Source organism: Bubalus bubalis, chromosome 1 (assembly GCF_019923935.1).
Source record: "Bubalus bubalis isolate 160015118507 breed Murrah chromosome 1, NDDB_SH_1, whole genome shotgun sequence".
Taxonomy (NCBI): Eukaryota; Metazoa; Chordata; class Mammalia; order Artiodactyla; family Bovidae; genus Bubalus; species Bubalus bubalis.
Window position 1 is genome coordinate 187,694,858 of NC_059157.1, and position 20,223 is coordinate 187,715,080.

The following is a 20,223-nucleotide window of genomic DNA, read 5'->3' on the forward strand; positions in this document are numbered from 1 at the left end:
GCGAGCGACTGGTTTAAGTTTAGTTAAAATGTAGTGGACAGTGACTGCAGCCATGAAATTAAAAGACGCTTGCTCCTTGGAAGAAAAGCTATGACAAACTTAGACAGCGTATTTAAAAAGCTGACGCACTGCTTTGCTGACAAAGGTCCATATAGTCAAAGCTATGATTTTCCTGGTAGTCATGTGTGGATGTGAGAGTTGGACCGTAAAGAAGTCTGCACACCAAAGAATTGATGCTTTTGAATTGTGGTGTTGGAGAAGACTCTTGAGAGTTCCTTGGACTGCAAGGACCAGTCCACCCTAAAGGAAATCAGTCCTGAATACTCATTGGAAGGACTGATGCTGAAGCTGAAGCTCCAATCCTTTGGCCACCTGGTGCTAAGAGCAGACTCATTGGAAAAGATTCTGATGCTGGGGAAGGTTGAGAGCAGGAGAAGTGGGTGGCAGAGGATAAGATGGTTGGATGGCATCACTGACATGATGGACATGAGTTTGAACAAACTCTGGGAGATAGTGAAGGACAGGGAAGCCTGGCAGTTTACCGTCCAACGAGTTGGACATGACTTAGGACTGAACAACACCAATAACAACACGTTATAGCTTTGCTAAAGTGACAAGACATAAGGGGCCTCCTGCAGAGAGCTCCTCCCTGCCAAAAGCTGCTTACAAATCCTCACTTGTCAGAACATCGCTCCATTTCTATGGGATCATGCGCCAAGGTCCGTCTTCTGTCCTTCCCTCTCTTTCAGGGCGTGATAGAGTTCTCTCTGTGTCTGCTGTTTGCGAAACTGGTCAGCTACACGTTCCTTTTCTGGCTTCCGCTCTACATCACAAATGTAGGTGAGTACCATTGCTAGCAGTGCAGCTGGTTCTGTTCAAGGGCTGTGATCAGGACTCCCTTTTATCCACCAGTGTCTATAAACTTGGAAAGCAGAGAGATGCATGATGCTCTTGAATCACATAGCATGATTAGTAGAAACGTGCAGACAAAGAGAGGTAGATGGGGAGACAATGAGATGGTTAGATGGCATCACCAACTCAGTGGACAAGAATCTGAGCAAACTCTGGGAGAAAGCAGAGGACAGAGGAGCCTGGCATGCTGCAGTCCCTGGGACCTCGAAGAGTCAGACACAACTCAGCAACTGAACAACAACAGGCAAAGAGAATTCAGACGGGAATGTTTTATTGCCATGATGGGAACCTAGATGGAGTTTAAAGGGTTGATATGGTGTTCTCCAGCTGTGGCTACTGGTTCCCCAAAGGGTTTCCTATCTGGGGCAGCCTGCTTTTAAATTTAGGCTGCATCTGACTTGGTCACAGCAGCTTGTGAGCAGGGAGAGAGACCCTGGGGATCTCAGATAATACAGCCTTCATGACTGACCTAGAAATCGCTTCCTGGAGCTGAGCTCTAACTCCGGGGAAGCAGACAGCTTGTCCTGCATTTCAGAAGTCCAGCAGGGGCTAAAGCTGTAGGTTACTACACAGCAGACCCATTTGTAGTAACACATACCCCATGTCCTGGGCGTGAACACAGGGAAGATGAGAAGGACCAGCAGTTCTTGGAGGAGAGGTCCCTGTGTAGGGGCTGCAGCCACAACTGGACAGGGACCCAGACAGTCAGCAGGGTCTCTGGGCCCCAGAGTCAGGGATTCTGAGGACAAAGCAAAGAAACCAGGGAGGTGTGTGCCCTAGTGAATGTGAAAAGAGGAGAAATTTGGGACGTGGAAGCTCCAGAGCACAGACCACGTGTCCCCAGTGTAACTGAAAGCGGGGTGGAGCTGCTCACTCCTCAAAAGCTAATAAAGAGGCAAGGTTGGTGGAAAGGAAAGTTTGTTCTATTTTGGATGCTGGCAACAGGGGTTGGGGGGGGTGGGGTTGCCTATCCAAAGGCTAACTGATGGCCAGCCAGTGGGCAAGAGCTTTTATAGATAGAAGGAGGGGCTACATGCAGAAACAGCACAGTCAGCTCTGACAGTCATCTGGATACTGATCATCGGTGATCTGACCAGGGTCATCTTGTTTTCAGTGCAGTTAATCTTCAGTTAAAGGTCCGTCTAGTCAAGGCTATGGTTTTCCAGTAGTCATGTGTGGATGTGAGAGTTATATTATAAAGAAAGCTGAGCACCAAAGAATTGATGCTTTTGAACTGTGGTGTTGGAGAAGACTCTTGAGAGTCCCTTGGACTGCAAGGTGGTCCAACCAGTCCATCCTCAAGGAGATCAGTCCTGGGTTCATTGGAAGGTCTGATGTTGAAGCTGAAACTCCCATACTCTGGCCACCTCATGTGAAGAGCTGACTCATTTGAAAAGCCCCTGATGCTGGGAAAGATTGAGGGCAGGAGGAGAAGGGGATGACAGAGGATGAGATGGCTGGATGGCATCACCGACTCAATGGACATGAGTTTGGGTGAACTCCGGGAGTTGGTGATGGACAGGGAGGCCTGGCGTGCTGCGGTTCATGGGGTTGCAAAGAGTCAGACATGACTGAGCGACTGAACTGAACTGAATCTGCAGTTCCAGGATCGGTTTGTTCCTGTTTCCTTGAGGCCAGTTCTTGGAATTGTGGCAGCTTATGTCACAACTACACTCTGGTCGTCATTAGCCTCTTTCACCTGGTGGGAGTTTCGGCGTCTGTAACACAGCTCACAGGAGATGGCCCGAATATTATCTACAGTCCTTGAGGAGGTCCTTGACTTTGCTCAATAGCTGCATTATTATTGTGTGGTCTCATTTGACTGTGTTCTTTTGTTTCTGCGTTTTCTCACTGCTCTGATTAAAGTCGCTCTTTGGCTAAAGCTTTTGCACAGACGGAAGGCAGGCGGAGGGCACGGGCTGGGGGAAGGACCATACGGTCCTGCTCCGTTTCAGCAGCAGTGTTGTAAGGACCAGCAGAGAGGGATGTGAGCCCGAGGCAGCAGGGCAGAGTTTCTCGGGATGGGAGTCGGAGGCAGCGAGGGGACCATCCAGCGTCAGCCGAGACCCAGTCTAGGTGGGAGTTAGGAGACACAGAGTCCTGCGCTGAGCATCCTGAGACCTCGGCCTCCTTCTCTGGGGGAGAAGTTTCCAGCCCCTCCCAGGTCTGAAAGCGGGGGGGTCATACAGTCTGTGTCGAGGGGCTCCCATGGGCCAGCCCTTCCCCAGGCCATGCCCCGCAGCCCTGAGTCTGACCTCACAGCTGCCCTGAGGGGACACAGAGCAAAGGCGGGGTGATTCATAGACAGAGCCAGGTGAACCCTCACCTTTCGGTTAGGAGTGTTCATTTTTCACACTTTCTGTGTGTCTGCCCACAAAGCGCACTCCTTTTTTCCATCTACTCTGGTAATTACTATTTTAATGCTAATCTGATCTGCTGCCACTGCTAAGTCGCTTCAGTCGTGTCCGACTCTGTGCGACCCCATAGACGGCAGCCCACCAGGCTCCCCCGTCCCTGGGATTCTCCAGGCAAGAACACTGGAGCGGGTTGCGTTTCCTTCTCCAATGCATGAAAGTGAAAATTGGAAGAGTAGTCGCTCAGTCATGTCGGACTCCTAACGACCCCATGGACACTAGGCTCCTCCGTCCATGGGATTTTTCCAGGCAAGAGTACTGGAGTGGGTTGCCATTGCCTTCTCCGCTAATCTGATCATGGATCTCATAATTGCTGTTTGGTTTAAATCGTGCTTGTGAAACAAAAGAATGTTGTGTGTGGCTTGTGCACTGCTGCGGCCTTCTCACAGTGACATTCTGCCATCATTTTTTCTTCTAACTTTTAATTTCGATTTGGAGGGTAGCCAATTAACAATGTTGTGATGGTTGCAGGTGAACAGCCAAGGGACTCTGCCCTACACATACATGTGTCCACTCTCCCCCAAACTCCCTCCTATCCAGGCTGCCACGTGGCACTGAGCAGAGTTCCCTGTACTGTACAATAGGTCCTTCTTGGTTACCACTTTAAACCCTCTGCTGTCATTCCAACAGATCACCTTGATGTCAAGAAGGCGGGGGAGCTCTCCACCTTGTTCGACGTGGGCGGGATCTTCGGTGAGTTCGTTTCCTGTTGTCCTACTTTGACAAAAGCCTTCACCACTGAGGTGATGCGTGGACACCCTCAGCCTGGACGCTGTTTGATGTGACTCCCTACTGGGAGGCCCCCAGGGCCTGGCCTCTGATAGCACGTCATGCCCCATCCTGGGCTCCCTGGGGACCAGGGTACCTGGTGGGCAACAGACCAGTGATGCTAGGATGCTCCCAGGCAAAGGGGCTTTGGGGCCAACCTGCTCAAGAGCTGGAAAGGGCCCAGGGAAGAGGTCCTCCTCACCTTGCTGCTGCAGCAGTGAGGGCCCTGCTTCCTCTCCATGGGGCCCCACTGGGCACGTACACCCCTCAGGACCCTCCCTCTGCCTTGCAGGTGGGATCCTGGCAGGTGTGATCTCCGATCGCCTGGAGAAAAGGGCCTCCACCTGCGGCCTGATGCTGCTGCTCGCGGCCCCGACGGTAGGCCCGGCAGCCCCTCCGCCTCGTCACGGCCCCCGCACCTCCAGATCAGCCCCCCTGTCCTCCCACCCGCACACCTGCAGCTGCTGGCGCAGCTCCTCTCGGGGCTCTGGTTTCCAGGACCTGGAGTCGCCTCCACCCCACTCAGTGCCCCCCACTCAGCCTCCCCTCCCCCAGCCTCCTGCCCCCTGCACACTACGCACCAGCGCGGCTCCTCCCTCCTCCCTGCCTCCACGTGTGCATGTGTGGACTGTTCATTTTGGGGTGCCCTTCCCCTCCTTTCCCCTCCCCCCAGCAGGCTCCTGCTCATTTGTAGAACCCCCAGTGTGGCTGCCCTACCCGCTTCCCCAGGGAGCGCCACCCCTCCCCTCGTAACCCAGGTTCCATTGCTTTTCAAGTGTTTAGTTGTGTGTGACCTCAGGCGGGTGACTCTCCCTCTGAGCCCCAGTTTCCTCATCTGAAAAACGAGGATGCTGGCAGTACCACCTCACAGGGTGAAGGCGAGGGTCAAGGGGAACATGGTTATACCATCACTGTTTCCTCAACATCATACGTAGTATTATTGCTCATCAACTTGCACTGACTCCTTTGCCCATCTGCCGCTCCACTGAGCTGAACAAAATCCAATCTTCAGTCGTCCTGGGGCCCTGGACATTGCGCAGCACAGACTCTCCAAGAACCTTGATGCAGAAGCACTGACTGGGGTCCCCTCACCACCCGGGCCCTGGCGTTCAGGGCTTATGGCCCAGGAGGAGACACGGGGCTCAGGGAGAGCTGTGCCAAACCCAGGGTCTTCACCCAGGAGCTCAGGGTGGGGCGCTCCCAGGTTTCCAGCTCACTGGGCGATCAGACCCTACATGTCTGCGTCCAGCCTGGGGACAGTTTGCAAGCGTCTGGACACCTGTCTTTGGACAGCCTGCCAGGGCATCATGGCCTTCCTTCCACTGTCTGGTTGCTGCCCAAGAGCCACTTTTCAGAAATACACATTCCTGGGAAATCTCTCAGCTACTCATAGTAAACCTTTGTTCCTCTCCTGTTTTGACACCGTTCACAGCTCTACGCTTTCTCCTCCATCAGCAGAATGGGGCTGGAAGCCACCATAGGTGAGTCTATGAGGTCTTTCTTTCCTTCAGCCATTTTTTTGGTCCACACGGCTTTGTGAGATGAACTGAAAAATCCGCAAAGAAGCAAAGATGTGGCTTGCGCACTGTGGCTAAAATCATCCTTGTGTTCCTCCTTGGAGGGGGTACTTTCAGAGGGGCCCACGGGGATCCTGCCTACGGAACTGAGGCCGCAGGTTTAAGGGCCAGTGTGGGAGAATTCAGGCCCCGGGGCTGGCCTGTGAGAAGCCCTGGGTGCCCAGTGCAGGAGCCACTCAGAGAAGCCCACATCCCCTGAAAGGCAGCAGCTGGAGCTGTGGTCCCCAAGTCCTGCACCCCCAGCATCACAAGCCCGGGGGCGGCCTGCACTCTGAGCTGCTCTATCAGCTGCCACTCTGGGCACAGTCTCTATTTTTAACTTTCCATAAGCAGCTCTATCAAATTAAGGCTCTGACACTGAGTAAATGCTTCTTTTGGTCTCACAACCCAGCAGAGAGGATTGGTAGGGATCCCATTAAAAGTTACCCAGAGGGCAAATTCCGGATGCAAGGGGCCCATGAAGTGACCCATTAGTCCAGGAGCTTCCACTCAGAGCAATGTGACCCAGAGGGTGGTTCGGGAACGTGAACCTGGGGTCAGGTTAGGAGACTGCATTTCAGGAATGGGCATGGTGGTCCCGCCCATTGGGGACTGGGCTGTGCTGGGGCCCCAGGTCTCCTGGGGGTGACCGTCATTGGCTGTGGGCAAAGAGAGGAAGTCCTGTCCACTGCAGATGAGGCTGTGGTGGTGGCCGCATCGGGTGCTCACACCTGTGGTCACGCCTGTGGTCACGTCTGTGCTCGAACGTCGGGGTTCTTGCTTCCTCTCAGTACGGCTTCTGCTCTCCAGGTTCAAGGAAACAGGGGCCAGGTTCTCTGAACTTGGCTTGAGTCTTTGGGAAAGTGTGATTAGACCTACAACCATTTTGGGGCAAGTTTAACGGAAGATGTTTATGATGCTTGCTCCAGCCGTGGCCACTCCCTGGTGGTGTGGGCATCTTCCCAGGACCCGCCCGTGTCCAGCTCAGGGCAGGGCCAGCGTGCAATGCCAGGATGCCCAACAGGGAGAAGCTTAGACAGCGGAAGCTCCCCCAGGGGCCTGTTCTGCTGGCTGACCCCTCTCTGGGTTTCTGTCTTCTGCAGCCATGCTGCTCCTCAGTGGGGCCCTGGTCAGCGGGCCATATGCGCTCATCACGACTGCCGTGTCTGCTGATCTGGTGAGTATGCGCAGCTCATCACAGAGCCGGGGCCAGGTGCTGGCGGGGCGGCCACCTTTTCCATCACCACTGTTGTGATGGGTGGTCTCTGATAGTGAAACGGTCTGTTTCAATGAGCACTGCTGTGCAGACGGCCAGTAAGGATGCTAAGAGTCTTCTGAAGCAGATAAGGGGACACGGCCGCCCCGTCCTGTAAACCAGCAGCCCAAGGCCTGATGCCAGCATCTGGCTCGCTCCTCTGAGCCACTCTGGCAGCCCTGGAAGCCAGTGGCCGTGACCCCTGGAGCCCACCCTTAGGGCCTCAGCAGAGTCCGGCCCGCCATGGGTGTCCCACTCTGTGCCCAGCCCTCTGCTGGTCTTGGGGACTGCAGGGACAAGCCAGGCGGGGTCCTGGCCCTGGGAGGACATGCTCCAAGTCAGAGGCCAGGGTGGTAAAGAAACATTTACTGCACAGGGTGATGAACTCCATGTGGGCCTGGGGATCCATGGCGGCTCCTGCCCAGTTCTTCCAGGAGGAAGCACTGCTGACAGGTGGCCTTTGACTCTAGGCCAGAGGGACCCAGAGGCGGCAGGGCTGTCTCATCTACCCTACAGGAAAGACGAGACATGTCACATGGGAGCCACTTGTGGACATCGGCAGGATACACGCACTGCACTGAAGTACAAAGTCCCCTGCTAGGAAGTAGTGTCCATGAATAACTGGGAGAGGAGAGTCAGTGTCCTGTACAGAAGGGTGTAGGCAGGTCCTCTGCCCGGGGGCAGGCAGCCCACCTCCCCTGTCCTCAGGGGTGGGCTGAGCACAGAGGACAGCGTGGGGAGGGGGGATCGAGTAACTTCTCAGGGGAGAAAGTCAACAGCCCCGCCCTCCGCTGAGGTCACGGTCAACACCAGCAGGGAGGCATCAAGCTGATGCATGGATGCAGGGTGAGAGGTGATGCCCACGGCCCTTCACCTCTGTGATCTCCCTCCTAGAACCCACACCCATCCAGTCACGGGAAACAAGGAAAGCCCCAGAAGCAACGTCTGCAAAGCTGTCACAGCCAAGAGGAGCCCCAGGAGACACACGGACTGAATGTCCTGGGTGGACTCCTGGGACACAGATTCAGTTAGACACTAGATAAAAAGCCAGAGGTCTGAAAAAATCATGGATTTTCGTGATGAGGCATCAATATTGGGTCATTCATCATGAAAAATGTAGCCCAGCAGGGCAAGATGTGAACACAGGGCAAAGCGAGTGCAGGGCTCGTACCAGCTCTGTCCTCTCTGTGCTCATTTTCTGTGAATCTAAGATTGTTCTAAATTAAAAGCTTATTTAAAACCACAAGCAGTCCCCCACACGTGGGGCACAGACTTGTGGGAGGGAGGCCAGGCTTCTCAGCGTCTGTCCGGCATGCCGTCCCCACCCCGGCTCCCGAGTGCCCTCGACCTTTTCTGCCGGCTCCGGTGGTCAGCCTGGGGACGGGACGAGCCCTGTTCGTCTTTTCATTTTCCATGCTGGATGACACGGTGCCTCGGTGATGGTGCCAAGGAGAGGCTTGTTTATTGGAGAGAATTCTAAGAGTTCTTTTAACTAAAAACTAAAATACACTTGAAAGTGTTAGTCTGTCAGTCGCGTCCGACTCTTTGTGACCCCATAGACTGTAGCCCACCAGGCTCCTCTGTCCATGGGATTCCCAGGCAAGAATACTGGAGTGGGTTGCCAGTCCCTCCTCCAGGCATCTTCATGACCCAGGGGTCAAACCCGGGTCTCCTGTATCACAGACAGATTCTTTACTGTCTGAGCTACCGGGGAAACCAGAATGAACTTGGACAAGTATTAGTATCTCTCATGGTTTTTTACTATTAAAAACATTTGAAGCTTTGCATGCTTTTCCAAGATGAGTCTGGGATGGAGTAGAGCTTCAATCTCCTAATGGAAAGACTCCACGTTTTGCTTTGCACAGTGATTTGGGTGGATTGTCGTGCAGGAGGTGTAGGTTTATTTCTCACTCTGCCATTGCTGGGGCGTGTTTCACACTGATGTTCCTTCTCCTCCAGGGGACGCACAAAAGCCTGAAGGGAAACTCCCATGCCCTGGCCACCGTGACCGCCATCATCGACGGAACCGGATCTATAGGTATGTGGATGTTTTAGCCCAGAGAGGTTCATCATGGTCCAAGGGGAAACCATGTCATCACGTCTAGCTAGCAGACGCCCTGGATTCCACCTGCTTTTGTGTTATCAGGATCAGCTGGCCTTCTTCTTTTATGTACTTGTTTATTTAATATTTATTTGTTTGGCTGTGCCAGGTGTTAGCTGTGGCATGCAGGGTCTTTAGTTACAGCATCTAGGTGTGGGATCTGGTTCCCTGACCAGGAATTGAACTTGGGCCGTCTGCACTGGGAGTGTGGAGTTTTAACCACTGGACCACCAGGAAAGTCCTAGTCCTCCTTAAAACATGAGCAGATCCAAAGCACATACAAGCCCTGGGAAGTGAGCAGCTGGCCCTGCCAATCGTCTCTGACGGGAGGCTCCCAGAGGAGACATGGTGTGTGGCTGGCAGGTCAAGGTTTCTTCAATGTGAGAGGACATGGCCCCAGGTTTTCCTCCAAGCCAGCAGTGGGAAAACTGGCCCACAGGCCACTGGGCTGCTGACTGTTTATCACTGTCATTTCAAGGGGGATGGAATTCTTGCATGAGTGCATGTGGGCTAAGTCGCTTCAGTTGTCCGACTCTTTGTGACCCTATGGACTATGGCCCGCTGGGCTCCTCTGTCCATGGGGATTCTCCAAGCAAGAATACTGGAGTGGCTAGCCTGCCCTTCTCTAGGGGGTCTTCTCAACCCAGGAATCAAGCCTGCATCTCTCTCTTACATCTCCTGCATTGACAAGCAGGTTCTTTACCACTAGCGCCACCTGGGAAGCTCGGATAGAATCTTACTGAGAGGTAAATGACAGGTGAGCTGTGGGTCCCAAAGCTCATGAGACGCGTGTCACCAGCCCCATCAGGGGTCTTGGAGAGAACACGGCAACATGTTCTGAGGAAAGAAAGGGGGCGAAACAAGCCCCTGGCCCCTGTGAGCTGGGCACATGGGACCTGGTGACAGCAAGCCTGTCCTGATCCGAGTCAGGAGGCTTACAGGGATGTCCTTGAACTTTCCTGAGGCTCAGCTGGGGAGCTTGCACTCTGGGACCACTCCTGCCAAGACCCCGAAGCCGCCTGTGCTCTGCAGACCCTGGAACTGGAGGCGGGATGTGGGCTGGTGTGGCCCTCGCGGCTTCTCTGGGAGGTCTCGGGTTGCATCCTGGCATGTCGCTTCCCACCACAGGTGCCTGATGCCAGGGGGGCAGTGAGAGAGAGGGCAGGCCAGGTGGGGCAGGCCCTGGGGGCCTGGAACACCCTCTAGCAGTAAACCAAGCATTTGCTGGATGAAGGTGGCTCTGTGAGTTCCACCAAATGCTGGCCTCTCTTCGGCCCACCTTGTCTGGGGCCTGCAGACCCCTCCCCACCCAGACTCAGGGCCTGTCTCCCGGCCTACCCTCCTCCGGGGCCCCGTCCACTGTCTGCTCTGTACTGTCCTCTCCCTGCTCCTGGTGGGAAGCCCCAGGACAGGAGTTGGTTTCGTTTTCTGCTGTGTTCTCAACCCCCCCGGCAGAGCCCAGGAGCGGGTGCTCAGTGAGTGGGCAAGGAGGGCATTGCTGGGTGGCTCTAAGGCAGGAGATTGCAGACAGGTCTGGGGGGTGGGCAGAAGGTCTCCCATCCAGGCTGCTGGGTTTGCAAGTGAGGGCTCAGGGGACAGAGGCCGGGGGCCCCCTCAGCCCTCACAGCTCATGGAGATAGGGCCCCTCAGCTCCTACTCCTGCCACACTAGGACAGTGGTCACCACTCTGGTGTCTTCAGGGAGACCATTCCCTTTGGGGGCTCCTCTTGCAGCCTTTGAGACAAGTCCGGGGAAAGGGCTGTGGGGGCAGGGTCGTGTCATGTGACAGATGCCCGTTGCCCACCAGCCTGCTATCCCGGCTCTTGCAGCACACAAAAAGCTTCTGCAGCCTGGAAGATGTGAGGTCATTGGGAGACTCCTGGGCCGAGCACAGCTCTAGGGGGCTGAGCAACCCGGCAGCATCCTCCCACCTCCTGCCTGCAGAGCCCTCCGTCTGAGTCCATCCCTGGCTGCCACTGTGACACCCTTTTCTGAAAGCAAACAGAGCTCGGCGGGTAGTGCTAACTGATTTTAAAGCAGAAGATGAGGAGTTGAAAAAGAGGAAATGATGAAGCAGTTGGAAGGCCACATATTTCTTGATTTCCTTCCCAAAACAAGAGGGAAACAGAAGTCCTTGGCCCAGGGTGGAGGCTCAGCATCTATGCATGGGGGCAGCTCTGAGCCGCAGGAGAAACCAAAGCCCAGCTGTGAACTCCTCCCACCCCCACGGAAGGACTGCAGGGGGCGACTCAGACTGCCTCGACCTCTATGCTCCTCTGTGTTCAGTGCTGACCATCCAGAGTCATCACTCCCACCCCGGGCGACAGGGTCTGGCTGGACTCGAACTCCCCCAGGCTGTGCCAGCCCCAGTGCATGAGGACCCGGAGGTGTTCGCCATGGAAATGGCATGCAGGCTCATCCACCGCTACGTCTGCCTCGTTGTTTCTCTGCTTAAGTGCTGCCCAAGGACACCGAAGCCGAGCAAGGCTCAAGTGGGAACACACAGTTTCAGCAAAATTCCGATTCTCAAGGGCATATGCCTTGATATGTTTGTTAAATGTCATAAATGTTGGTTCCTTTGGAGGCAGAGTTTGATTATAAATGAGCCGAAAGTGCCAGCCTGCTCAGTCATGTCTGACTCTTCGCGGCCCCATGGACTGTAGCCACCAGGCTCCTCTGTCCATGGAATTTTCCAGGCAAGAATACTGGAGTGGGTTTCCAGCTCCTCCTCCAGGAGATATTCCCAGCCCAGGGATCGAACCTGACGGGTCCACTGTATCGCCTGCTTCACTGGCAATCTCTTTACCCGCTGAGCCGTCGGGGAAGCCTAATGAGCGGAACGCCTTCTTGCAGTTCACCAGAGCTGACGGTTCCAGGGACTCCAGCTTATGTGTGTGATGCGTTCACAGCGCTGAGCGCTGCGCCCCAGGGGCTGCAGGCTGGTTGTTTCTATATGTTTATGCAATTCATTAGAGCCCTGATGTTCTTCAAGTTCATTTTAATTTTCTCAAAGTAACACATGATGTCACTTGAGAAACCAGATAGCCTTAGAAACCATCCTAAGTCTAAACTGAGAAACTATCTAAGAAAATATCTAAACTTAGGAACTGTACGAAATGCAAAGCGACAGCCCCCTGCCCACGCCCCCTCCAGAATTTCCTCCAGAGTCAGTGTCTTCCAGCTGTGCCATCACCTCAGGAAAGCCTCTTGTCACCCTGAGCAAGAACTCCACCTCTGACCTCTGGTCTTCCCCCTCAGAGGTCCCCAGCTCCCTGTATCTCTGCAGCCTCTCTGCATCCCTGCTCCCACCCCTGTGCCCTGGGCACCCAGGACCCATCCAGCCTGGAAACGGATGCCCTTGATCCCTGGGAAACTGTGCTGTGTTTTCTCTTTGACAAGTTTCCTCCACTGTTTGTCTTCCTGGAAAACTTACCAGTCAACGTTTAGCTTTCTGGAGTCATCCTCTAGTTCTCTCTTGTCTGACTGTCTTTGTTCTTTTCCTCCATCTTCTGAGATGCTCTTGGCTTTCCTTTCCCACTTCTGCACTCGACTTTTTATCTTCACCGTCACAGTGTTCTGTTCGTTGGTGTCGTTCTGCCTTTTTAATCCCTCCCGTTCTTTCTTCGTGGACGCGGTGCTATGAGATTGAATCCTGGGCAGTTGCTGGTGTTAGATGATTTTCAGACATAGATGCGGGGGTTTCACACATTTCAACTTCATTCTCTGTGGTTCTCGTGGGTGTGACACGCTTTCCTAGGAATGTTTTTCTCCCTGGTTTGTTTATTTCCTCCAGGTTCCCCTCAAACCAGATTGTTTTCTTTCAGGTCGAGGCTTTCCTCTGATACGAGTGAACCTTGGCTGTCCCCTCATATATTCATGTTTAACACGGGGCTTAATCACTCATTAAAAGGCTTTTCTGTGCAGCAGGCATGGGGGAGTGTGTAAACTGTTGGTCTATGGGGTCTGAGCGGGGTCTGCAGGAGGAGACCCCCAGTACCCATGGGGGTGTGCCCCAGCATTCCTGCTGTTGTGAGGGAGGGGGCCGTGTGAAAGATCGTAGTTCTCCAACCAGGGATCGAACCTGTGCCCCTGCAATGGAAGCACAGAGTCTTAAGCACTGGACCACAGGGAAGTCCCCTTAATGTGTGTGTGTGTGTGTGTGTGTGTGTGTGTGTAATTATGAATAAGGTGTTGAGGACTCCCTTATGTTTACTGGGCCTGGGTATTTGGGTGGTTGCTGTCCAGGGTCCTCTGCACACACCATGTATGTCCATTTCCTCATTCCAGGAGCAGCGCTGGGCCCGCTGCTGGCTGGGCTCATCTCCCCATCAGGATGGAACAACGTGTTCTACATGCTCATGTTCGCAGACGCCTGTGCCTTACTGGTGAGTCGCCTCGCTTTTCCTCCAAGGCTTTCACAAGTGTCTCTGTGGTTGTCACGGTCAAACGCTGGGGATGCTTGTTGCTGCGGACTCCCGCCACTCCCAGGGGACTTTGGGCCGATGATGCGTCCCTCAGGCTCCTGGGCCAGGGCTCTTTCTCCCTCTGGCTTTGATGCATCCAGAGCAGCAGCAGGCAGTTTCCAGCAGGATGGGCGAGAGGTCAAGAGCAGGGGCTCCCTGGCCTCGGATCCTGAGCCCGTCAGCTGTGAGTGGCTGGGCTCGTGTATGACTTGGGTGGTTCCTGAGCCTCTGCTGCAAAGCGTCCGCCTGTGAAGTGAGCAGCACGGGGACACCAGGAGCTTGATTACTGTGTTGCTGTGGGGATTAAAGGGCACGGTGCGCCGAGTCCTACCCGGTGCCCTGACCTTTCCCACATCCCTCCTGTCCGCGATCAGCTGCACTGGGAAAGCGCCTGATTCCCACATCCAGAGGACCGGAGGTCAGAAGAGGAGCCGGGGCTGCTCAGGCAGCACTGAGCACTCTGCTTTCTGGGCCTCGTGGCCTGTCCCCTCCTGCGTGAGAAGAGAGGAGGGTTTCCTGGGGATGGCGAAGGCCCATCAGCACAGCACAGTCCTGCAGGGGCCACCCATTAGAGCGGCCACCACGCTCTCCCTTACCAGTCACCCACACCAGGCCCAGACCCAAAGCCACCGTCTCCTCTCAAGTCACCTGGAAAAGTGAACATTTACCCCAGCACAAATGAGTTGAGCACCTTGGAAGTTTATATTTTCATTCCCAGAAGCCCTAAATCACAGCTCCCCAACTTTATACACAATCAAATACCAACTCTCAGCTTATGAACCTGTGAGGTGGGCAAAGCAGTTCCTCAGTTAAGCCCCCAGATCATTTCTGCCAGGTAGCAGTGAAACTTCCATAATTATGGCTATTTAAAGATGGAATATTCTTCTATTTCAGAAATAACGTGTATATATACATTAAACTTCCTTTTACTGCACAACTAAACTCGTAAGAAAGGAAGGGACATCCCCAGGAGCCAGAGATGTAGAGACTACATGAAATATGTGCCAAACTGATGCTGGGCGGTTATACCTCCCCCACCACAGTCCCCAGCCCCAGGTGCTGGGCCGGCCCAGGACGTGGAGCTGGAAGTGGAGCCCCCCACCCCTCAAACCCAGACCCTCAGGGAGCTCTGGGTGCAGTGAAGGCAAAAACACGCATGCGTACTGGCACAGGAGAGAAGCAGGATCTGCGACCTCTTAGCCTGCTCACCAAACTGGGGAGAAATCTTCCTGGAGGCTAAAAGTTAACCTTCAGTTGAGGGCTACAGTAACCTTCAACTTTTTAACTTATATTCTGTAAATATCACACAATGAGTATGTAATATTTCCAAAAAATGAGTAAAAAATGGTATTAAAATACTCAAAAAGCGAGTATTACAAAAAAGTGAGTAAAATTGGTCCCAGGATGCTGATATACCCGGTTCTTCAGCAGAAGCAAATCCCAAGTCAACTGAGAGGGACAGTCCTCACCCCAGTGGCACTGGGTCCCACGGCTGTCACCCCGCTGCAGGCAAGCTCTTACCCCAAATCAGGAAACAGCAGGAAATGGTCTGCTGTGATGGGGTGACAGGCACAACAGACAGACCCCCCCAAAAAAAAACCCGGGTAAAAGGATTACCAGACAAACTAAAACATATTTAGCATTTCCCTGGTGGCTCAGTTGGCAAAGAATCTGCCTGTGATGCAGGAGACCAAGGTTCAATCCCTAGGTCAGAAAGATCCCCTGGTAAAGGGAATGGCAGCCCACTCCAGTATTCTTGCCTGGGAAATCCCGTGGATAGAGGAGCCTGGTGGGTTACAGTCCACGGGGTCGCACAGAGTCAGGCACAACTTAGCGACTAAATCACCAAGATTATCATACTCAGTGAAGTAAGTCAGAAAGAGAAAGACAGAGAACCATCTGATGTCACTTATATGTGGAATCTAAAATACATCACAAATGACCTATCTATGAGACAGAAACAGACTCACAGACATGTGTTTGCCCAGGAGGAGTGGTGGGAGGCAAGCACGGGGAGTTCGGGATTAGCAGAGGCAACCTATTATGTAGAAGACAGATAAGCAACAAGGTCCTACCCTATAGCACAGGGAACTGTATTCAGTCTTCTGGGATAAACCATAATGGAGAAGAATATAAAAAAAGAATATATGTGTATAAACTGAGTCACTGTACTGCACATCAGAGACCGGCTGCTGCTGCTGCTAAGTCACTTCAGTCATGTCCTACTCTGTGCGACCCCATAGACGGCAGCCCACCAGGCTCCCCCATCCCTGGGATTCTCCAGGCAAGAACACTGGAGTGGGTTGCCATTTCCTTCTCCAATGCATGAAAGTGAAAAGTGAAAGTGAAGTCGTGTCTGACTCTTAGCGACCCCATGGACTGCAGCCTACTAGGCTCCTCCATCCATGGAATTTTCCAGGCAAGAGTACTGGAGTGGGGTGCCATTGCCTTCTCCATCAGAGACTGGCACAACACTGTAGATCAGCTATATGCGTGCGTGCTCAGTCGCTTCAGTCATGTCCAACTTTAGCCCTCCAGGCTCCTGTCCATGGGATTGTCCAGGCAAGAATACTGGAGTGAGTTGCCATGCCCTCCTCCTGGGGATCTTCCCAATCCAGGGATCATGCCTCAATTTTTAAAAGATGATAAAAACAAGAAAACATTACTAAAGATGGCAAAGAAGAAACCAAATTCATGAGAAAAGAACAAGAGCTAAAAAAGACAGAGCTGGTGAGATGCAGGTATAAGGAGACCATCCGGAATGCAGCCCAGGAAGAGATGGAAAATACTGGAGAGCAGACAGAGACTGGAGGCCCTGTGCTGTCCAGGAGGAACTCTAAAGGAAGAGACTGCAGAGACCAGGACTCTCTGAAAAGAGCTGAGAACAGAAGCAGCCCCTGCCATCGATGATGTGCAGACATGGGGTGGATGCAGGGAATTTGGGGGAGGATCCAAGCAGAAGCGCAGGCTGGCTGACGCACCCCTACCAGCAGACAGAAGACGGGCTTGGAGACCCGGACCCCAGTTACAAGAGACACACCTGAAATGTCAAAACACAGAGAGGACAAAAGGGAAGACTCACACACACAACAGGCAAATGATAGCTTTGAGGCTGCGGGACCAGCCAGGTTAGATGAGAAACGAAAGCCGCAGTCACTGCAGGAGAGACAGAGGGCTTCCGCAGGCGGCTGGGCGGCTCACCGAGGGCAAGTCTTCATCCTTAAAGACCAGACGTGCCTCCTCTCTTTGCGGGTCCACAGGCCAGTTTCCCCCCTTGCAGATCTGAAGCTGGGCTGCAGTGAACCCGGCAGGTCAACCTGGGGGCCTGAGGACTGTCCAGCCGCACTCATGCCTGGGAGCTGTGCTCCCCAAGCCTCGGGCCTGCTCCTCAGTCTCCAACTTCGGTCCCATGGGGCTGTGGCCACCCAGGTGGGCTCTGGGCCTAGGAGGTCCACTCACTGCGGGCATTGCACACAGAGGCCACTTTTGTCCTGTCTGGGAAGCTGGTGTTTGCCCTTCAGAATTGTCGCTGTGGCTCACAGGGCACCCCGGCCCAGAGAAAACACTCGAGGGTCCTTCCTCATCTCCTTCCTCTTAAGAATCTGCTTTCTGTGGTCACAGGCCCTCCCTGATACAGATTTGCATGTATTGGACTTGGAATTCGTATTGAGGAGACTCCAGCTCAAACTCAGCAAGGCAGTGCTAGACCATGGGGTCTAGAGGTTCAAGTTCACAGGATCAGTGTTTTTAGCCAGAGTGTGACATAGCCACCCACAGTGCTCGGAGCATCTGTCAAATCCCCACCCTCTGGCTCAGCCGCCGAGATCCCAGGAGCCCCGCGTGTAGGTCAGTCCTCGAGGAGAAACACCTGTTGTCTTCAACCTACACAGCCACCATACGATGCACGACTTAAGCTTCTTCCTGAATCTTCTGCATCTAAGAAAATAAACGTTTCTGCTCCCAGAGTCTGCCGGTAGACTTGGTACTTGGCAGCTTGTGTTTTATTGAAGGAGCCCTCCAGGGGCTCCTCCAGCACCCCCACTGCCAGGGCCTCCTGGGCCCAGGGCGCCTGCAGCTTCCCTAGAGGAGGGGCCACTAGAGCCAGGACTTCCTCAGGAGCCCCTCTCGCAGCCCTGAGCAACTCACATCGTGGGGGTTCCTCCCGGGGGGTGGGGGTGCACAGCGCTTAGGGAAAGACTAGGTCCACAGCTGCAGACGGTTCCGCTGAGGGCAAGACTTCACCGCAGGTCGGGATGTGTACACGGACTCCGCCGTCTTGGCAGGTGAGGGCCGTGAGGGAGACGAAGGCAGAGCTTTTATGGGTCTACCCTGAGACCGCAGGGTAAGCACAGGCCTGGGGCTGGGGCCCAGCTGTCCCAGGAGCTTCCCCAGGGGTGGCTGGGGCCTCTGGTGACAGTGGCCAGTGAGCACTGGCCTCAGAGTCCCCCCGGGCCCCCCAGTCTCACTGTGATGGTAAGTCACCTTGTCCTTTTTTCCCTTGGATATTTTATGACTAATCTAGTTTCATTTAACCAGACGTCCTTCTGGCTGAAATCTGGCCTAAGGGCCTCATTCCCAGGAGCATGGCCTCCACTGTGATGCATGGGACTATGTGGCCAGCAGCCCAGCAACCCTGCCCTGAGACCAGGTCGGCAGGCAGCTGTACCTGAGGTGGGGTTCGGGGGTGCCTGCTGCTCTGCTTTAGAATTTCACATTCAGAGGCACGGGGCAGCCCCCCGCCCCCATCGTGTGACACGGGGAACCGCAGACGTGACGAACTGGAACTTGAATGCTGAGCTTGTTGGGCCGGGGAGCTGGCAGAGTGGGGAATGGCTGTGCCAGCCCCTCCCCAGCGGCAGCAGGGCGCCCACCCAGGGTCTCCCAGCAATAATGTGGTCTTCTCTTTGCCTTGGGCACGTGCAGTTTCTGGTTCGCCTCATACACAAGGAGCTGAGCTGCCCAGGGTCGGCGACAGGAAACCAGGTTCCGTAAGTGTCTCCCCTGCCCGCACCCCACCCATGCCCATCACTTACTGTCCACTGCCACCCCGGCTTCTCCTGAAAGGCCACACCTCACCCATGGTCCCTGGCACTCTACACCTCACTCACTCTCATTTCTCCTTTCCTAATAAATACCAGGTGGGGATGCGATCCAGGTAAATCTTTTCTCAAAATAGAGTGAAAAAATGTATGGGGAGTTGATTCAGTTGTTCCCTTTGGGCTGCAGCTTTGGAACAAATAGCAGCTCCCGGGCTCTGCCTGGCTCTGCCCCCCTTCCTATGTCCTGTCCCCTCCGCTCTCCCCAAGGCCAGGGGAACGGGAGGCCTCAGGAGTCCCCGGCAGAGGGGGAGAAGCGGGCACCTGGGCTCTGCGCTTTGGCAGTGAATTGAGTGCTGCTGGCCGGGTGACCAGCTGCTTTTTCTTCTTCCTCTTCCAGGTTTAAGGAGCACTGAGTCCTCGAATCCCATGAAGGAGGGCTGGGCCCATCCTTCACAAACTGTTTTTCAAGAAAAAGTTCAAATAAAGGATCCTGTGTTGAAAAGAATGATTTTACCCTTGCCTTTTGCACATTCACCTGGAAAAGACACACAAGCCACCTTGAGAATTCCTGGTACCGTGTCAGCCGGGCCATGGGATTCGGGCCACGGGAGGGGAGCCCATGGGCAGTGCTGGCTGCCACCCTCTGAGCCCCTCAAGCAGACACCTCCCGGGCGCTGGGCAGCCCCTCCACGTCCAGAGTGACGGCGGCCAGGACTGGTGTGGCACCCAGGCCAGCCCTGGTCTCTCAGGTATTACAGCGCTGATGTCGGAGGGGGTGGAGCTCTGGCTACAGGAAGGCACCGGGGGACAGTAGGGCTGCTGCAGGTGGTGGGAGAGCACGCAGCAGAGACGCCCTGCAAGGCCAGAGCTGACACCTGCGTTCACAGCAACGCGGAGCTCAGACCAAGGACGTCCCCAGCGCTTCCTCCTGCTCTTCACCCACCCAGAAACAGTCCAGGGTGGACTGCGGTGAAACCATCAAAGCCTTCGGACAGGCTGGAGGGCCACCATGGAACCCCAGAGGTTCCTGTCACTGGAACCCCAAGGGCCATGACGCCACTGGCCCCATGAGTGATTGCCAGGAGGACAGTGAGGCCAGGCCCGGGCCTGGAATTGGCCAGTCCCTCCGCCCAGCCCTCTGTCCCCCCCAGCACTGCAGACCTGGGCCTGTCCTCGGAGACTCGGCACTGGAGCGGATTTATTTATTGAAATGTGTGAGGTGTTATAGAAGCTTAGGAGACGCAAGTGGCGCCTTGTTATTTATTAAGACAAACTCCGGTTGTTCTCTGGCCACTTATTTCCTCAGTTGTTGCCCTTTGAAATAAAATGTTAAAAAAATAAAACTCAGGCAGAATGTTGGTTATTTCTGCTCACATCGCCATTATATTCAAAAAAGAAAACTTCCAGGGAGAGCACGTGCCCTTGGTTTTCTCAGGGTTGGATCCTGACTGTGGTTTGGCAGCTAGAAGCGGAGACCGTTTCCAGCAGAGAAGGGGTCACCCCGAGGCAGGCTGGGACCTGGGACCCTTTACTGCAGAGCTTGCACCTGGGTGAACCTCTTCTCCAGCAACAACACAGAGAAACTGTAAGGGACTAAAAGTAACTGTGTGCCTGACAGTTGGGGCAAATTCTGGTCAAAAGATACAAAAAGACCAAAAAACCCAATTGCCACTCCTGAAGAGCAGGGAGCAAAAGGAGGAATGAGTGTGCCCCTG

General features: G+C 54.3%; 1 protein-coding gene across 4 annotated transcripts in view; it reads left to right on the top strand.

Moving 5' to 3' along the window:
* Positions 1 to 19,851, top strand: part of SLC37A1 (solute carrier family 37 member 1) — an 83,285-nt gene extending 63,434 nt beyond the window's left edge. For all 4 annotated transcript variants that reach the window (XM_025292250.3, XM_025292240.3, XM_025292247.3 and 1 more), the window contains 9 exons: positions 750 to 840; positions 3,957 to 4,019; positions 4,387 to 4,472; positions 5,527 to 5,575; positions 6,754 to 6,827; positions 8,865 to 8,943; positions 13,294 to 13,391; positions 18,393 to 18,457; positions 18,906 to 19,851. In XM_025292250.3, the coding sequence (XP_025148035.3) occupies positions 750 to 840; positions 3,957 to 4,019; positions 4,387 to 4,472; positions 5,527 to 5,575; positions 6,754 to 6,827; positions 8,865 to 8,943; positions 13,294 to 13,391; positions 18,393 to 18,457; positions 18,906 to 18,921 (621 nt within the window). In that variant the 3' untranslated portion in view covers positions 18,922 to 19,851. The remainder of the gene's footprint in view (positions 1 to 749; positions 841 to 3,956; positions 4,020 to 4,386; positions 4,473 to 5,526; positions 5,576 to 6,753; positions 6,828 to 8,864; positions 8,944 to 13,293; positions 13,392 to 18,392; positions 18,458 to 18,905) is intronic.
* The last annotated feature ends 372 nt before the right edge of the window (positions 19,852 to 20,223 follow it).